Source organism: Myxocyprinus asiaticus, chromosome 12 (genome assembly GCF_019703515.2).
Source record: "Myxocyprinus asiaticus isolate MX2 ecotype Aquarium Trade chromosome 12, UBuf_Myxa_2, whole genome shotgun sequence".
NCBI lineage: Eukaryota > Metazoa > Chordata > Actinopteri > Cypriniformes > Catostomidae > Myxocyprinus > Myxocyprinus asiaticus.
The window spans coordinates 49,220,849-49,243,036 of record NC_059355.1 but is presented as its reverse complement, the minus strand read 5'-3'; the positions used below and the strand labels follow the sequence as shown (position 1 = coordinate 49,243,036).

Genomic DNA, 22,188 nt, shown 5'->3' with positions numbered 1-22,188 from the left:
TCCACACTAATCCATTTGAGAAGTTTGAAACCTCAGTTTTCAGTTTCCTAATATTGTTTTCTAAAGTATGTGGTTATAGAGAGTGTTTTCGAGGAAAACGGCATTTCAGTGTGGATGAGAGGCATAAACGTAGCTAAATCAATGTGTTTTCGAACGAAAACGGATCAGTGCTAACATGACCTTTGTGACCTCTAGTCCATTCAAGAGTTAGTCCATTCAAATCCTGATTTCACTCAATGGAAAAAGGAACGGTAACTTGTTGTACCAACAAGCTCAAATCAGTATGGAAAGGTATGATTCGGCAACTGTAACCGTTCGGCTCGATGGTAGAACAGCTAATGTGTTACAACAACCGTGAAATCTTCTGTGACTTCTGTTCTGTGCAGTTGGAAACCCTGACCTTTGGCATTTTCAATGAAAATGAAACCAAAAAGGGTGGCAGTAATTAAAGAAATGTCATTTTTTTGTTATGAGTAAAGCTGTCAGTTTCGAAAATCCAGGGAGATTTCAGTTGCCTTGATATTTTACACTTTTCACACCAAATGTCCTTTCCTGCAAGATAAAGACACAACTGTGTACGTGTTACACTAAGGGCAAGACATGATGGTTTTTACTCTATTTATCACCTGAAAAAAAGACACACAGAGAGAGAGAGTTAGACTGAGGGAGAGACTGCCTGCAGTTTAATATCATACACTCAATCAAAGCCCCAGAAATTATATGTCACTCTTCCTCAACAAGATAGGATTCCGCAGCAGCCGAGCAGTTTGACAGCATTTTTGCGGCGTTTTCTGACAGTAAAACTACAGTTAAACTTCTGTCTGCAAGCAGCGTGCCAAGATTTCCAAATAGAAAAGGAACTGATAACTTCTTTTGGACAGGAAAAGAAAACTTCCTCTCCTTAAAGGATAGTATACCCAATGCTGCCATTCTGTGTTCCACAGAAAAAGAAAAGTCATACGATTTTGGAATGCCATTAGGTTAATTAAATTATTAAATAATTGTAATTTTGGGGTGAACCATTCCCTTTAAAGCTAGCATTTGCATGCACAGTTCATGCACCACTGGTCAACGCATTGTCGCATTTACTAGGCTACACTTGGCTAAACCAATAGCTTTAACCAAAGACTCAAATTATTTGTATTCTCAGCCAACTCTGGCATATTGCATGAAAGAGTTGTGCAGCCTTCCCAGATTTGGGCTGAAATATCATGTTTACTAAATATCAGCCACAATGGCGCATGAAGCTTCCTCCACACATCGATCTGCAAATGCAACTCTTCAATGAGCACTCATTTCGTTCTTGAGTGAAGTGTGAAATTTTAGAATACGACTGTAGGAGGGAATTATAAAAAAGTTTTTCGAACCAGACCCTCAAAGTCTATATGGCTCATTACTCACTGGCTCCTGATTCCATGAATTTTAAATGGAACAGGCCGATATTCACTGGAAATTTTGATTAAGCCATTGACTTTTTTTTGCTACAAAAGGCCTTTATCTAGCACCACTAGCCTGATATTTAGAGGTGTTTGCTAAGGCAAGGATCACTATTAATATAGCTCCTACTTGGGGTTTATGGATTTGAACAAACCCCTAACCCAAAGTATTAAACTTCAGTGTATAAATTGTCTTGCACTTTTTGTGTTACAGACATGAATGGTACCTCCATTTGTGCAGCTTGTTGAAAAGAGGAGTATTATTACTTTTCTAAGTAAATGCACTTAAGATTTTAGCTTTGCAGACAGTCCAATATATGAAACAAATCCTGTAGACTTACTATGAGGGAGGGGACCAGAACCATCTCTAGAATCCAGATCATTATGGAGACTTGGATGTGGACTATTTTGACTTGGGCCAGTAAGTAAGCACGTAACAACGACCTGGAACACCCTGTATAGCAACAACTAAGAATAGAGGTCTGCACGGGACTGGCTTTTCCATCCCACTTCCACAAGTTTCTATTCCGCACCCAAACGCTCCTGCTGAATTGCACTCCATGTTCACCCGCTCTCTGCCTTCAGTGATTTTCTTCCCGACCGCTCCCGTTCCCGCAACCCTGTATTGTTTTCCACATGCTTGCCTTGTATTATGATCATTGTACTTTAAATACAGAACATGACATGCATTCACTGAATCAACGTTAGCGAATATTTAACAGGTATATTAATTGAAAACAATTGAATGAATAGTGCAGGACCAATAGAGTAACCCTAATAGCCTGTTCTAAATGGAATTCACCAAGTAAAAGATACTTAACATATTAAAACAGTCACGACATTGTTGAAAATAATTAACAGGTAGACTTAAGTGAAATCAACGAGAGAGAGAAAAAAATGTGCTGAAAATTTGCGCGTATTTCACAATGTGCAGTCGTGCATTAGCCATTGATCTAATATGACAGCTGTTGAGTAAAGAATGTTAACCAATTTTTATGATGAAAACAAATATCTATAAGATAGAAAAAAATAGGCCCATGAGAAATGTACAATAAACCTAATGTATTCTCATCATGACATGCACACAGAATAAATGACAGTTTCATCCGTTAACGGTGCAATATGTTAAAATTTTCACGTAATATTCGCCTTTTTTTTTTCAATGTGTGAATGGCTTGTAATGCAACTTAAAAAATGAGCCTTTCATGACTTTCTAGGGTGCCTATTAAAGCCTGTAGACTGATTTTCATGGGAAGGGAGCGGGTCGCTTTTGCCGGGAAAGTCCAAAGGATGTGACATTTATGCGCGCTCCCGAGAGCCTTGCCTTAGACAGTAGCTTCTCTTCTGCTATTCAACAGCGACAACAAACTGCAACATTAGGAAATGTTATCTTAGAGATGGAATCCAGCAAACGTCCGGCTCCCAGCACAACACCGACTCCTACACAAACTCCGAGTAAGCCAAACAAAACATTTATCTACTGAATTCGGTCTGGCTAAGCAGGAACGTGATCGTGGCCGAGTGAAAACTAGAGTGAACATCGGCAGGACATTTGATTCCTCGAGGGACCTTCGTTCGGTTTAGGGGATCAAAACCGACCCTGAATTGGCGTTCTTCTTATTGGACAGGTAAACTTACATAACTGCAAAGCATGTGAAATATAGTGCCATAAGGATTGATCTGTGTCATTTTAGCTAACTTGATCTTGCCTGCTAACGATGACAAATTGCAAGCTACCTTGCTTTGTAACTTTCAAATAATTTCAACGATCTTCTCTTTATACTAAATGTCAGGTATGCTGATTCACAGTAACTGACATAAACAATGTTAATCTGTAATTATTCAGCAAGGTAAACTACAATAACACATGAAATGAATGCTAGACAATGTTCAAGATAATGCAGAAAGCTCCATTCATTAGTGTAACATAACTTGGTTATACAGAAAATATATACAATCTATTATTATAAAACATTAGTGCATTGATATATCAAAATGACAGTTGTGATGGAATCACATCAATACTGAATATTGTCAACATATTTATAATGTACAGTCTATTTTATAAACAGCTACTGTCATCATCCACCAAATTTAGCTAACAGCTATTGATAAACCTGGCTAGCTAGCTAACGCCAACATAGGCTATCATATAAATGCAGTCAATGTATCATGCAAAGAAAAGTGATTACTTCAAACTACAGTCTCACATAGTCAGACCTATATCCACACTTTGTTTTAGCCCTGTTCCAGCACTGGAGAGTCAAATATAATATACAGCCTCAAAGTTTGTAGTAAAACAATCATAACTGTGTAATTTTAATTATGCTACCTCATCTGTCAGCATGATGCCGGTGAATCACGTTCAGCCTCTTTGTACGTTACGTCATTGTTTTGGCCACTGCTCGCTTCCCTATGGAGTGTGTGCACAAGCACGAGCAAAATGTAGCTGGCTGCAGTTCACTTAACGGCCACAGGTGTCATTAATAACAAGGGTTTCTGAATCTTACATACTGCACCTTTAAGCAGTCGGCACATCGTTGAAAATAGCCTTCCTGATCAGCAGGGGAAAAAATAAAATAAAAAAATGCATACCTAGCCTAAAATAGTAATTTTCTAGGCTACTTAATCAAAAACATAAATTTTTGATGAGCAAAATTAACATTTCAAGAGTCCACATGGTCCGGTGAAAGACGGGAATTGACTCACCTGAGGCGATTATCCTGCACTTGAAAAAGCCCGTTCGGCGGGAAAATTTTGCAAGCACGCAAAGATTTAAAGAAGACTCAAATGTGAAAACATCCATAGCAACTTGCAAGCCAACATTTCAGAAATCCACTTCCCACCGAAGTGATTTCTATAATTTGCTCATCTTGTGAGAGGACATTTTCCTGCACACATTGCGAGCGAGAGAGGAAAGAAGCACGCGCAGCCTGAAGTGAAATTAAACTCTGTATTAGTAGTCGACCGATATATCGGCGAGGCTGATAAATCGTCCGATATTCTGACTTTTTAAATGATCGGCATCGGGCGATATATTTTCCCGTTTGGCCGATTTGTTTTGTAAGGGCACCGAAAATCTCCTGCTTGCATGTGAAGCGACCGAGACATGTAAATGACCAGTCATGGTTCGTTTTGTTGTTATGTGCCATCGTATTACTACAATAATAGACCGGTGTGCAACACAGTGTCATTTAAACGGTCCACATATCAGAGCCGCGACAGACTCGTCTCAGCTCATAATGTTAAAGTGTTCGCCTGTTTCATTCTCCCTCTCTCTCCTCAACAGTTCCCTGTAACATTTAACTGTCTTGTCTAATGATAAAAGGCAAATATCAATAACACTTTTATTATATACCATTTTCAAATTTGCAGATATCTCGTTTAAACAGATGTAATTCACGAACCTCACGAAAATCCAGCGTTTTCTTCTCGTTGAGTGCTCATCTAATATCTTCCTCTGAAGCGCGTATTCTATCAGCCAGAATCAAAACTTCAGGATCAAAAGTTCATCTGATTCACAAATCATGATGGTCACTCTGTGACAATCCAAGCAGGTGATCCAGACCGTTTGCTCACGCTGGATCCGTACGAGCGCGTGAGTGCAACCAAAGTCTTTCTAGCAAGTCAGTTCACTGTCGGTCATGTTTGGAACGCTCTCGGGAGGCTATTTCCAGTCATGACAGTGCAGTTTCTATCTACTTGAATGGAGAAAGACTAAAATCTCCAAAAGGGTTGGTCAAGATTACGATCAAAGAACATATTTCAAATCAGCAGTAAAATCTGACAACACTGGGATCATAAATAGTGCTTCTTTACCTCAGATTATGTTAAAAAACGTAGCTAATGCACATGCGTGTTCTCGAGTTGATTGACGGGTTATGTCTGTACCTAAAAGGTGATTGGCTCTTTTACCTGTAAGGCGGGACTTCCTATCTACATCCGTTGAGCGCTGGCAGCAGTTGGGCATTCTAATTTCTCCCATTCATTTTAATAGAAGTGGCCCATCTCTGCTAAATAGTCTCTGGTGCAACGTCAAGGTAAAAGCGCTTTAAGTAAATGTCTTCATTTTGCACTGTATGTACAATTGATTTGATTCTGTATATTTTGAGAAAATGCGATTGCTAATGTGGACATGCCATCCATGGTTGCTGGACTACTGTGTGTACTGTTATTTCATTCTTCCTAATATATTAATAATTTCATCATGTGCAACTAAATTACTAAAATTTGATGACTAAACAGAAATCAGAAGAAACTGCTATCTACCATTTAAAATGCAATATTATTTTTTAGATTAGACTTTTTACAATGTTTTGTGTGAAATTGAGTAAATACAGTGCTAAATAAGAGTTTATTATTATTATTTTTTAGCAATTTTATGTTTATGTTATTTACTATATTCAATTATGTGATATATCGGCATTGTATCGGCCTATCAGCCACCCTGCTCTCTGGATATCGGCATAGGCCATAAAAAAAAAAAAACACTACTTCGTATACATCTGCACCAGATATCCTCTTTTTTAATAAGTGTATTACTAATTATATTTAAAATGTAACATTAACATGACAATAATTTAAGGGCATCCTTTGTAAAAATATAAAGCCAAATGTAAATATGTAAAAACTGTAACCATTTACTAGGGAAAAATATTGATCGACCAGTATTCCAGTGTCCACTAGCAGCATCAGAACCGTTTAGTTGACTAGTCTCGCACATCCCTAATAGCACCACACAGAAATGTCCTTGCAACCACTCAGAATGCTTTAGCAAGTGCACAGTAATGCATTTTAAACCACTACAAACACCTTAGCAACAGCACAGCAATGTCGAAGCTACCACCCACAAGACCCCAGCGTCATGGCAGCAGTCTTTTGAGATTCATGGCCAAGCAGCACTAATATTTTCACCAGAAAATATAAATATCTCATTGCATCTGAGATTAGCCAAAGTCTCTCTTTGTCACCATTAAAATGACCAATTAGCACTAAATGTCACGATGTGATGCAACTCTTAGAAAGAGCATTCCATGAAGGCAACCAATTTGTCTTGAGATTAACAAATTGTTCAAGACTCCATAAATAGCTTTAGTCCAAATATTGAAGTGTGGTGTTAACACACAAGAAAAGGGCAAGGTTACTCTGGTTCAAATAAGAAAAGATAGACATAGACTAGGTGCTCTAATAAAGACATTAGGGGTGGGAATCACAATGTAACTGGCGATTCGCTAAAATATCGATATTTAGGTCACGATACGATATCATTGCGATTCTTTATTTTTGGTGTATTGCGATTCAGAACTACGATACGTTGCAATATTTCACTCAAAGTTTCTCATTCGCTTTCATCAGACTTAAGATTTAATTGATTTCCCCTAAAAGGTTAGCCTATTTTATATGATACTAACATTTTTGTCAAAATACCGCAGTTCATGTTACTACTGTAAAATCGTGATAAAGTTTAGTAAGGAAGGGTGATTATGTGTAAAGCATGATACCTGCACCTTCTAAGGGACTGTTGTTGAATTCCTTGAACGATTTGGCAAAGATAAAAAAAAATTTCCCACCACCACAATATTAATGTGGAAAAATGTAAATAATAATAATGATATTTGGCATGCAAATATCTATACAGTATCACGAAGATAAATATCACGATACTTTAACATTTCAATATTTTTTCCCACCTCTACAAGACATATGTGGCTTTGGATTAAAACAAATTCGTGACTAATTCTCAAATGTTCTCAAAGGGAAGAAGGTAAGTTGCATACCTGCTTCGACCGCTGTAACTGTGATATTGTGCCAGCCGGCTGTCTCCCGGTCCAGGATTTTTCCAAGAGTGATGGCGCCGGTAACAGGATCGATGTTAAAGATGTGCTCCTGGTCTGAGCTCCTGTCTATAGAGAACCTGCACCATAAAGTAGCAGATATCAAGAAAAGAAAAGGGTTTCATGTGAAAATTCACCCCAAAATTCTGTCGTAATCTGCTCAATATCAAAGCGCATGATTCATATGGACTAATTTAATTGTGCTTTTATAGTGCATTTTTTTTTTTCCTTTTTGAGAAATGCACAGCAGTGTTTTCGACAAGATTTTGTTTTTGAAGTTTCTACTGCTCTGAGCGGGATTCGAACCGGCATTAGCCGGTGAGGTGGACACGCTAACGAGGAGGCTAAAGGCTACAGCCTCTAGCGTCAGTCGCTACTGCGCCTCTTGAGGCCAGGGGAGTGAAGTTTACACATACTGCACAGTTATCACATACCAGCTGGCTACCGTTACACTCACCCCCCTAAACCTTACCCCCATCCGGGTCACGGCACCACTGTAACCAATCCTGCTCGAACTGCTCTGAGTGGGATTCGAACCGGCGTCAGCCGGCATGGGAGGTGGACGCACTAACGAGGAGGCTAAAGGCTACAGCCCCTAGCGTCAGTCGCTAGTGCGCCTCTTGAGGCCAGGGGAGTGAAGTTTACACATACTGCATGGTTATCACGTACCAGCTGGCTACCGTTACACTCACCACCCTAAACCTCACCCATCCGGGTCACGGCACCACTGTAACCAATCCTGCTCGAACTGCTCCGAGTGGGATTCGAACCGGCGTCAGCCGGCATGGGAGGCGCACGCACTAACGAGGAGGCTAAAGGCTACAGCCCCTAGCATCAGTCGCTAGTGCACCTCTTGAGGCTAGGGGAGTGAAGTTTACAATACCGCACAGCTATCACATACCAGCTGACTCCCGTTACAAATGCATTAACTAATATTAATATATACAAATTTAAATTAAAAAATATATATATGTAGAAATACTGTAAAATCATGCTGTAAAAGTATTGTTAATTGTTAGTTCATGTTGCTAAGGTAGTTAATGTTAATGAATACAACCTTGTTGTAAAGTGTTACCATATTGTTATTAATATTATAAATTAGCCTTATCATAATGATTTTATTTTCAAATTAAAATACAATTTAATACAAAAAATCTCAGAAACTCTTGTTGCTAATACGTATTTTTATGTACATGTTGTCAGTAACTAGACTAATTTAAGTTTCCCTAACCTTACACATTATCATTTTTTAAATTGCTTTCAAAAGCTGAGAACTTTTTAATGTTTGTTTCATTTCGACTCGGTCATAATAATCTGGGTTTCAGTTTATTCAATCAATGATTCAGAACCATGACGTCTGTGTTTGTTTCAGACCGATTCACCAATTGGTTCGACTGATTTAACTGAAAGAACTGTAGCAATTGAGCGATTCATTAATGAATTGAACAGCATATTGCATAGCATTCCAAAAAAGTGATGCAGGAAACACTGCCGTACAAGTTCAATCAACATAAGGGTGAATAACTGATGAAAGAATTTCATTTTAGGGTGAACTACTCCTTTTTGTATGAAGAACACACACACACACACACACACACACACTCACAAAAACACTTGCAGACATCTTTAATCAAAATGTTGTTTGGCTCTTTATGAAGAATCTCAAAGAAATTAAGCGAGTGGCAAGTATTTGCTTTTTGAAAGCTCAAATGTTAAAAGATTAAAATGAGTTTGACTGAGTTTGTATTCATTACAATTTAAAAGATGACACCAATTTTAACTTTACAAATCGTGAGATAGAGTCAGCATCTCCCAATTGCACATTCCAAACAAATGATTAATAATTCATACAGCACTTCAATTAACCCAAAATGCATTTTAATCCCATGTGGAAAATAAACAGCAGTTTGAGTTATGACACAACAAAATTCAATGAGGTTTTTGCCATTTGTCTCATCTCTCGCATGCCGTTTTCACGTAATTTCTGACACCCTAAAGACTTAAAGACCACATCCACGGTTTTAGATTTTATACGGTGTACACAATAATATGAATGTATACACTTCTTATTTTTCCTTGTGCTTCTTACACTTTGGCAATCGGTTGAGGTGGCTATTTGGAAAAAGTTGCCCAGAGGAAAACGGCAGAGAAGAACCTATTAAAGTCCAGATGGGGAACATTCCAAATTTAGGCCAAAGAAAAGATTATTAAACTACATTATTCCTACTGAATTTAAATTTTCATGGATATCACAGGTCCAGCACATGGTAAGCTTCACATCCATGGGTTGTTAAAATTCTGTATTATATTAATGTTATAAATCGATGCCTTCCAAAAGCAAAAATATAAATAAAAAATGTATACTAATAATAATATACCATATATATATATATATATATATATATATATATATATATATATATATATATATATATATATATATAATCCAAATATATATTTTTATGGTATATTATTATTAGTGTGTATATATATATATATATAATCCAATTATATATTTTTATGGTATATTATTATTAGTGTGTATATATATATATATATATATATATATATATATATATATATATATATATATATATATATATACACACACACACATTTCTTTTTTTCTTTTTTTTTTTAAGGGGTTTTCATAAGATTTATCACAAAAATCTATATATTTTAAGGAATAATTCACCCAGAAATTTTTTAGATGTTCTCTTGGTACAAAAAAAAAAAAAAAAAAAAAAAAAAATAAACAAAAAAGATTTAGCTGAATTTTTGAGCTGCTCTTTTACATAAAAAAAAAAAAAAAAAAAAAAGTATCAAGTTCCAAAAATGACAAAAAACATCATAAAGTTAATGTAAAACACATTTAGTAAATCATTTTATTTCCAATTGAAACTGGATTTTCCATGAGAAAATGTAGGGCAGGACTTGATTTTATCAATCTTGACTTTGAATCTTGACTGACTATTACGTTGCATTCCAAAAGCATATATATATATATATATATACATATACAGTATATTTATATTGTATATGTATATACACATTTATAAACTTTCAGTATATACTGTATATATACTGAATGTTTATGAAGGACATTTAAATTAAATAAAATCTGAATATATCGTTTAATATAGTTTTATTCAGTAATCTCCAATGACTGCAAAACGTCATGGAAATGTCATGGAAAAGATTTTACAGAAGACACACAATGTTTATTGTGTCTTTATATTTAAAGGAATAGTTCACCAAAAAATGAGAATTCCCTCATAATTTACTGAACCCCACATTGCTCAAACCTCCTATGTAGGGGTGTAAATATTTGCTTTGATGATGCGATTACGATTCTTAACCTAATGACTATGATGTATTGTGAAATCTGAAATTTGGTCACGATTGGAATTGATCCGATTCAGTTAGTATGCAGAAACAAGACTCAAAGATTTCAAAGCAGCTTGAGAAGCTATCTTTAAAGGTGCTATATAAAAATAAAGTTTAGAATTATTATTGTTTTACTAAACGTTCTTAGACATGTAATTTAGACAGTACAGACATGCACCAGACTTGAGTCACAGATGCATTTACAATCATGTAATTATCATGAGATCAGGCTGCACATTGGGCATTAATGAGTGATGATAATCGATTCTTAAGTTCAGTAATCGATGCATCGAAATTTTATTGTCAGGCTGATGTATTAAGATGAATCAATGCATTTTTACACCCTTACCTGTATGATTTTTCCTTTACCATGGAACACAAAATGGAAAATTTGGCAGAATGTCCACGTGTGGGTGTCCCAAACCAGAATGGAATTGGAGTGAAGGGATTAAAAAACAAAGAGGGATTCATGACCTCATCTAAAAGGAAAGTTGTTTCAAAGGCGGAGCAACATGCACGGATGAATTAAAAAATGGGCTCAATTTTGATTATATATAAACAAATAAAATGCACCACAAGTATCAACTGTCCTCTTGAAGCCCATACCAAGCCACAGCTACAGGAAAACAAACAAATATTTCCTGTAGAAATATTACAACAGTATTTTTTGTAGGGTCTCGAGTACAATGAAGATGATTAAAGTGGTACCAACGGGCATGGGCTCAATGCCACATGTGCAAATGTGCCAGCCAACCAGTCAGCCAGCCAGCCAGCCAAGTTGCCCGCCACTGTGCTGTGCTTTATAACACCTGGAGCACTTCAAGCGCTGCCTCATGCATTTTTAATGGAGGTAATTTGCAATGGCTGTGTGAGTGTGCGACTGTACGGCCAGCCGGAGCCTTTTACTTCCCTTGTGCGTCACCTTTGGGCTGCGGCAACGAGTAAATCATATTTCTCTGAGCTGATGGCTTTACAGGATAAAGGGCTTTATCAGGATAGGGTTGGGAAGCAAGAACCGGTTTTTATCCAGAATCACTTTCATTAAAAATAACACACACAATAAAAAAACTAAAAACTTTTTTCTGACAATGCGGACAGAACAACATACTAACATATAGTACAGTAACTACACCATTCTGCCAGCAAAAAGCATCTTTCTCCATTGACATACGTTCCAAAGTAGGCATAATGGGTGCTTTTTTAACACCTGGTGCTCACTATACAATGCTGTCACAACAACAGACTGAAACTTTTTTTGCGACTGAGCAAACATTTGACGTGTTTACAAAGCCTAAAGGTAAAAAAGCTTTTCTGGAGCTTCTATGTGTGTGTTTGTAAGAAGGATGGCAGGTTGATAACCGTGTGTGCCAAGGTGCCCATAGCGTAATGGGAACAGCCCCTGGCCAGCTCATTCCGAGAGCCACACTTGGTTACGCTTCTGTGAGTCAGTATATCTCCAATAATAGGCCTGCTCAATGGTGGAAATTGATTCTTGTCTAAACTAAGGGGATATGGAGTGTGGCCAAGATATAAACACACATACACACACACACACACACATAAACACACTGTTTTGCCTCTTCACTTTATCTCATCAAGGCATATAGTCAGAAAAGTTGTGTATTGTGGAAAAATAGCTGATAAAGCACAGTTGCTGCCAAGTTTGTGAAGAATTCAAATTCAGAAATAGAGTGGCATTCATAGCCGCAGTGTTGTGCTGCAAAGTTCGGCCATTTTTCTTCAAATGTCTGTATTGGTAAGGGCAAATTACGGCTAAAATCTTTCTGAAAGGGGCCATATTGTGAGGAATTAAAAGAGCTTGATGTACTTTGAAAACATATAACATTCAGAACTCAAAACTTCCTACCCTGTCCAAAAAAAGATCATTCATTACAACCAAGCTGCAAAAATGGCTCGTTCTGAACGGTTGCAATTTGTGACAACAGACAGATAAATACATCAACACATTTACACATCAATGACACCTTTTCAGGGTTCATAAACTTAACAGACCATTTCTGAATATTCAAATATGGTGAATTTGATTGCACAAAACGCGATTGGGTGCCACGTCACGGCAGTTGTGAAAATGCAGAAGTGAGATTTGAGCACAACACTGCTCTTTAAAGGTAGGATACAGTAACTATTATGGTGGGGTGAGCAAGAGACAGACACAGTGGGTGTGGCGTCAAGCCTCAGAGAGGCATTTATTGGAAATAATAATAAAAGTAAAATGTCCATAAAAGGAGAAAATAAAGTGTCCAGGGGAATAGTGTTCATATTAAAGGGGGAATCTGGCATCCTCGCAGAGACGGGGTTCCGTGAAGGGCGTGGAAGTGTCTAAGGAGTGGCCAAGGCATGAGCTGGGTCCGTCAGCCGCACACGCTACCCTCCTGGGTCCATGGTGCGAGGGGTGGCGGCATCCTTGGCAGCCTGATGTGTGCTGTTCTCCCCCGGCGACACATTTAACTTGCGCCGGGGGTCCAAGGAGCGGGTCCGGCAGCACATCCAACCCGTCCGAACCCTCCCAGCTCCGGTCCTGGGGGTGCGAGGATGCCAGTGTGTGCACACATAGAGATTTGAAGCCGGCTCCCTGAGAAGAGGTGTGCTCTGCGTTTTAAAGACAGCGGTGATGAAGCATTATTCACATCAGGTGTGCATCATCCACCGCTGTCAGAATGAGGCTTATTAATTATGCACCTCTTCTCTCTCTCCTGCCCAACTCCCATCGTGAGCCTGGCTGAAGGGCGGCCCTAAGAGGCGGAGCGATGATGACAAGAGGGAGGGGCGGATCATTCCGCCACACTACATATTTAGTCAAAACTGAGTTATGGGGGGCCTGGATAGTTCAACAAGTAAAGACGATGACTACCACTCCTGGAGTCGTGAGTTCGAATCCAGGGTGTGCTGAGTGACTCCAGCCAGGTCTCCTAAGCATCCAAATTTGCCCGGTTTCTAGGGAGGGTAGAGTCACATGGGGTAACCTCCTTGTGGTCGCTATAATATGGTTCGCTCTCAGTGGGGTGCGTGGTAAGTTGAGCGTGGATGCCGCGGAGAATAGCGTGAGCCTCCACACGCGCTAGGTCTCCACGGTAATGCACTCAACAAGCCATGTGATAAGATGCATGGATTGACGGTCTCAGATGCGGAGGCAACTGAGATTCGTCCTCCTCCACCCGGATTGAGGCGAGTCACTACGCCACCACAAGGACTTAAAGCGTATTGGGGATTGGGCATTCCAAATTGGGGAGAAAAAGGGGAGAAAAAAAAGAAAACTGAGTTATGACTAAATTTGGGTCTCTTCGATTTTGATCTGTCCTGTGACAGATGGGATTGTCTCAACTATGCTGACATAGACAGACTATTTTATAATCCACATTTGGACTTTGCGTTTAGAAGATATAGGTTGATAACTGAAAATGGGCCACAGCCAAACATTTTATTGCCTTGTTACTCTGAAGTGCATTGACGAATCTAAATTATTTTGGTAACTTTTTGTCAGGAGGGTCTGTAGATAATGCATACCAAATTTCATGTGAATTGGACAAACAGCTTAGGAGGAGCTTGGAAAAGTAATTTTTTCAAAAAAATTGGCAGAAAAACGTTATAGACTGAAGTGAAATCGGAGATATACATTTTCTCTGTCTTTATACAAGGAGTCAGTGTCAGCGTAGTTACTGCATCTTGGATTTGTATGCCGTTGTATGGAAAAGAGCTATGTAAAGATTGTTCCACAGAGGAAAGAATGTCATACATTTCATTTTTGGGTGAACTATTCGTATGTTATGGTGCCATACCTGACTGGAACATTATCCATGTCGGGATCTTTTGCTGTTACGATGCCAACAAGAGCACCCAATCTAGCGTCTTCTTGAACTTCCATGATGGTGCCAGTTGGAGGGAAGAAGATGGGGGGCTCGACAATGTCCGAGACACTGACCCTCACGATGGTCTGGTCCCGAAAGGAACCTAGATCCACAAAGCGAGGGTCCACGTGTTTGTTTACAGCCTCAACGACCACGTTATGTGTGCGTTTGCTTTCAAAGTCTAGAGGCTGAGAGAGAGAGAGAGAGAGAGAGAGAGAGAGACGTTATTAAAGGACTGCTGATTCAACGACTCCTCGCTGAAAAAAAATGGCTATTTTCAGGCAAATGCTACAACAATAACAGACTTCATTATGCGCCTGTCAAATTTGTAAGGTTAGCCATGCCGCTGTGGGACATTAGCTCTGTTATAAAACCTAGTGAGCTGCCTACGTAGGCAGCATTTTAAGGCATCATGGCCTCGCTCCTAATATGAAGGCTGTTGTAAAAGGTAGGCAAATTATTCTGCCTCCTGCATTACCTTCTTAACATAAAGGCTGAAGTAAACAGTACTTCGGTTTTACATGTGCTGCCACGTCTTGCGGACAGAGTGGACCAAGCGAGAGAAATGACAATTATGAATATACTTATATTTAATTAAATACTGCTTGCACCATGAGCACTGCATTTTAAAGAAGCATGTCAGGTTAGAAGTAGTTCAACTTTTAAAAACGTGTTAACTGTTTTTCAAAGTAAACATGCTAAAGGACATCTTTGACCTCTGCGCCACGTTTCACAGTTTTTTTCTGCCTCTGATGCAATAGTGTTGCATTTTTTAGATGGCATGTAAGGTTAAATAAGAAAGTCTCCTTTCAAAACACATGCACTTTGTTACATTTCGCACTGCGTCTGGCTTTTTTAAGCATGTTTGATGATTACTTAAATAATTTACTTTTTAGTTAATGAATTGTACTAAATTAACAGCATTTATATACAGTATACTTATATATATATATATATATATAAACATTTAGGTATGTATGACCTGTTTCACTCATTATACTCAACTTAAAACAGCATAAACAATGCACGCAACACTGCATGAATGACTCGTGGAGTCTGAGGTGATATGCCCATCAGAGCGTGAAATGCCAAGGGCATGCTCTACCTTTTTGATGGTGATGACGGCCTCTTGTGTGTCACTGTCCGTCGACACTCTGAAGAGCTCCCCGCCCTCCTCATCTTTGATCAAGTAACTCATATCTGTGTTCTCGCCCATGTCTGCATCCGTCGCGATCACCCGCCCGACGGGCGTCCCGATGGCCGCCCCTTCAGAGACCGAAAACTGATACATCTCTGTGATACAGAGAGAATTAAGTCACTTTCATCTGTTTTGTGCTTTCATATCCTGTAAATGCATGTTGATACTTCATGGTGAAAATGCATGCATGCACGTATGCCTCATTACAAATTATTTACCCATTTGTGATTAAAATACATCAGGGGTATTATAATTCAGTGCATCAACCTCAGATATCTAAGTCTAACAGTCTTCACTAGAATACTCAACAAATGCAGGCTATTTTTTTAGCTCTCAAGAACGTTCTTTATGTGTAAGGTTACTAACATTGCTTTTCTATATGCGTTTCCCAAAAATGCAGCTAAAGTGTTCCTGTTTATCTGTAAAGTGCTGAATTGTCACCTAAAATCACTTGTAAGTCCTTACATTTAAAAAAATATTTTAGATTAGATTTTAGAAGATTTTTGCATTGCAATTTTATAACAAAATTCCATCAAATTGAACTTTGAAATTTTTAACTAAATTAAATTAATCAAACTTAAATTATATATTTTTATTTAATTATATTTTGTAAAAGAATACTCAAATCAATTTGATCGAATTTTGTTATGAAATTGAAATGCGTAAGTCTTAAAATATTTTTTAGTGTATATTTTTAAGAATGACGCATTTCAATGTCAACAAAATTCCATCAAACGTATTTAAGTAATTTTTACTAAATGAAAATAAAAAACTACGTTTTATTTATTACAATAATTATTTTTCAATTCCAACAATAAAACCCATTGAACGAATTTTACGTCTATGACTTAAACATGGAGTTTAACCAAACTACTGTAGGGCTCGTGTAGACACTCATACGGTCTTGAAACACAGCAGCTTACTTGTCTGTAATCCCACACAGAGCGAGAGTACTGAAATAGTGCCTTTTTAATGTTGGCAGTGTACAAACAAGACTGCATTACCCAGAATTACAACACTCATTATTTTAACAACATAATGTCAAAGCTTTTCCTAATAAGCTCACTGGCCTTGCATAATGGCAGCTCTGTAGTAATAAAGGCAATATGTTGGAGTGCAGTATGTGTCATAACGGACTATAAGTATTTTATTTCGACCCGCAACACAAAGAGCAGAGCTTAATGAATTAGATGCTGAAGCAAAACTGGCATAAATGAGGCTTTTGAATGGAATGAGAGAGGAAAACAGGAGAGAGAGTCATTGAGTTACGAAGAGAAAAAAGACATCAGGGAGCGTGAGTCTGAATCACAGCGAGACTCTTTGCTGTTATAAAGCTAATGCTGCCCGCGTTCCCCTGTGAGAAAAAGGATTGAGAGAAAGAAACTACGGCAGAAAAGAAAGGGAATAAAACAACATCCAAATGGGTTTCATTTTTCCTAATATGGTTTTCCACACAGCTTAAAGGGATAGTTCACCTAAAAATAAAAATCTGTAATCATTAACTCACCCTCATGTCGTTCCAAACCCATATGACTTTCTTCTGTGGAACACATTTTTCATATAATGAACGTGAATGGGGACATGGACTCCCGAGCTCCAAAATGACAAAAAAGCATCACAAAAGTAGTCCATAAAACTTGTGTATAATATTTCAAGTCTTTTAAAGCCATCCAACAGCCTTTTTAATTTTTAACCCAAGTCCTTCAATTCAAATACAGTGTGAAGTTAGACGTGTCATGACCAGTAGCGTTCCCAGAATTTGGGTGGGTGAAGATAAACAGTATTATTTTCTATTTTATTTAATTATTTCTACAATTTTAACAGTTAAATGTTTCCAGAGGTGTAATTAGGACATTTACTAAAGTTTTTCACCTTTAATATTAAAAGATATATCAACAATATTTGTAAGAGTATATATATATATATATATATATATATATATATATATATATATATATATATATATATATATATATATAAACACACACACACAGTTGTGCTCAAAAGTTTGCATACCCTGGCAGAAATTGTGACATTTTGGCATTGATTTTGAAAATATGACTGATCATGCAAAAAAACTGTCTTTTATTTAAGGATAGTGATCATATGAAGCCATTTATTATCACATAGTTGTTTGGCTCCTTTTTAAATCATAATGATAACAGAAATCACCCAAATGGCCCTGATCAAAAGTTTACACACCCTTGAATGTTTGGTCTTGTTACAGACACACAAGGTGACACACACACAGGTTTAAATGGCAATTAAAGTTTAATTTCCCACACCTGTGGCTTTTTAAATTGCAATTAGTGCAATTAGGAGCACAATATGACGATACTTGAACAAAAATGAGCTGAATGGTCGAGTTGCCAGAAAGATACCAATGCCACAAAAAAGCCCGGTTACAATTTGCCCGACAACATCTTGACACGCCTCACAGTTTCTGGCACACTGTAATTTGGAGTGACGAGACCAAAATAGAGCTTTATGGTCACAACCATAAGCGCTATGTTTGGAGAGGGGTCAACAAGTATTGTGCTCCTTGAAACAACCACACCGTCTTTTTCCAGAGCAGCCTGTATTTCTCCTGAGGTTACCTGTGGGTTTTTCTTTGTATCCTGAACAATTCTTCTGGCAGTTGTGGCTGAAATCTTTCTTGGTCTACCTGACCTTGGCTTGGTATCAAGAGATCCCTGAATTTTCCACTTCTTAATAAGTGATTGAACAGTACTGGCTGGCATTTTCAAGACTTTGGATATCTTTTTATATCCTTTTCCATCTTTATAAAGTTCCATTACCTTGTTACGCAGGTCTTTTGACAGTTCTTTTCTGCTCCCCATGGCTCAGTATCTAGCCTGCTCAGTGCATCCACGTGAGAGCTAACAAACTCATTGACTATTTATACACAGACACTAATTGCAATTTAAAAAGCCACAGGTGTGGGAAATTAAACTTTAATTGCCATTTAAACCTGTGTGTGTCACCTTGTGTGTCTGTAACAAGGCCAAACATTCAAGGGTATGTAAACTTTTGATCAGGGCCATTTGGGTGATTTCTGTTATCATTATGATTTAAAAAGGAGCCAAACAAGTATGTGATAATAAATGGCTTCATATGATCACTATCCTTAAATAAAAGACTTTCATGATTTTCAAAATCAATGCCAAACTTTCACAATTTCTGCCAGGGTATGCAAACTTTTGAGCACAACTGTATATGATTGTAAGGGGGTTCAGTGGAAAGGAGGAGGCGAGAACCGGCTTGACAACTTAAATAATAATTTAATAAACAACTTAAACAAACACACAACCAAAAACCACACAGTACAGCTGCCTGCAATTCTCTCTCTCTTGAACTGTCGTCCCCGGCCGCGTTTGTCCCTAGCGTGCCCCATCAAGCTGATTGGGGACCGGGTGTGTCTCATTCCAGCCCGGCCCCGCCCTCCTCGGCTCTACAATGATGTTTGTAATTTATATTATTTTATCTTAGAAAATAAAGTGGATGGAGTTTCTTAGGAGTTTTGAGAACATTTTGACAAAGTTATTTAATTCAGAATGATATGTCAATTCGATCTGGTTTCAGAAGTTATTTAAATATATTATCAATTAAATTCATAGCAATCAATTCTAATATGACATGTATTATTTAAGACGGGGAAAATAAAGTGGTCAGAGCCGCTGCACAATATTTCAACGGATGTGGACATGAGAGAGGAAGAATTTCAGCAAATTAAGACTTACATTTCAATGTGTTCCTCACACAAAAGTTATTGTATGGCTTCAGAAGACTTGGAATAATGACTTGGAGTCAACTAAAACTACTTTCATGGTATTACTTTTGTCATTGTGGACCTTGACAGTCCGAGTTCCCATTCACTTTGGAAAAGAGAGCAGCGCTGAATGGAAGAAAGAAAGCCATATGTGTTTGGAACACACACAAGAGGTTGAATAAATGATGGAAGACTTTACATTTTTGCATGATCTACGCCTTCAAACACGTGGAACGAACAGTTTCGTTATCTTTTGTTGCTGACGTCAAAGGCTGTACATCAAATTAAACTCTATTTTACAACTGTGACTTGGTAAAAACTAATCAAGTTAGGCAGATGTTGACATGCCATCATTCTTGAAAAACATGGACAAAACTACGCAAGCTAAAAGAAAATATTATCCAGACTATGTTCAATACAGGAAGATAAACATAGTTTGTGCTGACCACAATGGGTTTTGTGCCGTGTTTTGCATTTAGACATTTAGAAACCAAAGACAGTGCAAAACTAAAAAGTCCGTTTTCGTACTCAACCGGGTCTATATAAAATGTGAACAGTGTGATGCATCTCAATCATTTGTGTATTTAAGCAGTATTTCGTCTGCACTCTGTTTATTCTCTTAGCAGGAACCATTCAGATATGGTGGAATTTGTTAGATGGAGTTGAGAATACGACATTCTTATAGGCAGAAATATGCAAATTATGCATTTATTCATTATTATGCAAAATATTTTATAAACAAAATGCATAGGACTTTACAACTGACAGGTATTACAATTCTTAATTTATGAGTCATATAAAAGAGTTTAATGGAACTTTTCATATTGTGTTTTTTGTCCTTTTTGGAGCTTGACATTCATGGTCACTATGACCAGAAAAAGTAAATGATCACAGAATTGTCCCACCTAGTCTTACTGAATCACGTGACTATATGTACATTTTGGCTAAATTATTTTTACGTGGCTTGTTGTACGTATCGCAGCAGTTTCCAGGCGAAATGAACACTAAAGGCGCTACAACAACAATTTGAAGTATACTGTTCGACTTTTATTCACTTTTACACAAATCATGAGTAAAACGGCAGATTATCAGTTCATAAACACTAACTTTTCACTCTGTTCCACACACAATGCTATCCTGTGACATCTAAACACTTACTATAACGCATGACTCATTTGTTTGTTTGCATTAGATAATCAACTACATTTACAAGCATGTTTGAGTGTGATCAAATTGTGCGGTAGCTCAACTGATAGAGCGTTGCACTTGTGATGGAAAGGAGCGGGATACGAGTCCCGAAGAGAACATAAGTCCACACATGAGATGAAAGTGTCATAAAAACACCACAAAATGATGACATGATTGTGTGTTTCATCTCACATTTGCTTTTATGACATTATCGGTTAGGTTTAGGTTTAAGGTTTAAGGTAGGGAGGTCGCTTTTGTTGATTTAAAACTCGATAGAGCATTAACCTTAAAAACCTCATCTGTTTGGGAGAACATTTAGCTTGCTTTTTCACCTCAGAACTGCCACGATGCGTGTAATGCCGAACCACATAATATCATTTTCTCGTATCTGTTCTATTTATATGTCATCAGTTCTTATTTGTAAGTTTGCTCATATGTTGAGATCATTTGTTGCTCACAGACATCGAAACCTGATTAAAAGCTGCATTATAAGACACGAACTCAACAGACAGTCAGAAGACATGACTGATGGCATGCGTTCACTGACAGCAGCAGTAATCCACACTCACTCTGAGGGAAGCGTGGAGGGTTATCATTAACATCCGTGATCACTATGGTCACTGTGGTAGAGCCGGAGAGACCACCCATTTGGCCTGCCATATCTGTTGCCTTGACAACCAGCTCATAACGGTCCTGTGTTTCCCGGTCAAGATCTGCCACGGCCGTCCGAATCTCTCCTTGAGAGAGAGAGAGAGAGAGAGAGAGAGAGAGAGTGTGGGTTGAAGCATGTTAAAGATTATATTAGACCAATTTAAAGCCTGATGCCACATATAGTTGCAATTTAAACTATTTCATTATATTAGCGCAGTCAAGTTCACATCAAATGAGGAAAAATAATTATACTGTATATAAATATAAATATCCTCATGCCATAGTTTCCATTCAGCACTATGGCATGAATAATAATGTATTAGAGACTAATTCTATTATTCGAACATCAAGTTTTACAATTATACATAGTCTGTGCATTTGCATAATTGATTTGCTATTTTAGTACGGTTAACAGACTGAGTGAATCTCATGAAAACACATTTCACTGAAAAATTCAAAGAATTTATTTATTTGTTTTTCATAAAGAAAATGAAGCCTTTTTAAAACCATTACGTTTGAATTTTTTTTGCATTGTGACATTATTTTCATATATTTCCCACTGCTGTAATTCATCTGGATGCCTTACTTTGGAGCATTTCTGTATTTTATTTTTTTATTTTTTTTAATTCCCATTATTTTTAGTCAAATAAATCTCATAACTGTTATCCATCTAAAAAAATTCTGTAATACAAAGATTATGAAATACACAAATCAGCATATAGACAATACAACAAATTCTACCATGGTGCATGTATGTACATATCAATTTAAATGACGTATCATTAATTCATATAAAATATATGAATATTAAACACCAGAATTTGAGTTGTTATTCACTGATAATCTTCCACTCTGTCGT

General features: G+C 37.6%; 1 protein-coding gene across 1 annotated transcript in view; it reads right to left on the bottom strand.

Moving 5' to 3' along the window:
• Window positions 1-22,188, bottom strand: part of LOC127449554 (cadherin-22-like) — a 126,043-nt gene that overhangs the window by 52,695 nt on the left and 51,160 nt on the right. The window contains exons 4-7 of the mRNA XM_051713060.1: window positions 21,248-21,415; window positions 15,629-15,816; window positions 14,455-14,711; window positions 7,214-7,350 (exon numbers count right to left, since the gene is read on the bottom strand). Coding sequence (XP_051569020.1) covers window positions 7,214-7,350; window positions 14,455-14,711; window positions 15,629-15,816; window positions 21,248-21,415 — 750 coding nt within the window. The remainder of the gene's footprint in view (window positions 1-7,213; window positions 7,351-14,454; window positions 14,712-15,628; window positions 15,817-21,247; window positions 21,416-22,188) is intronic.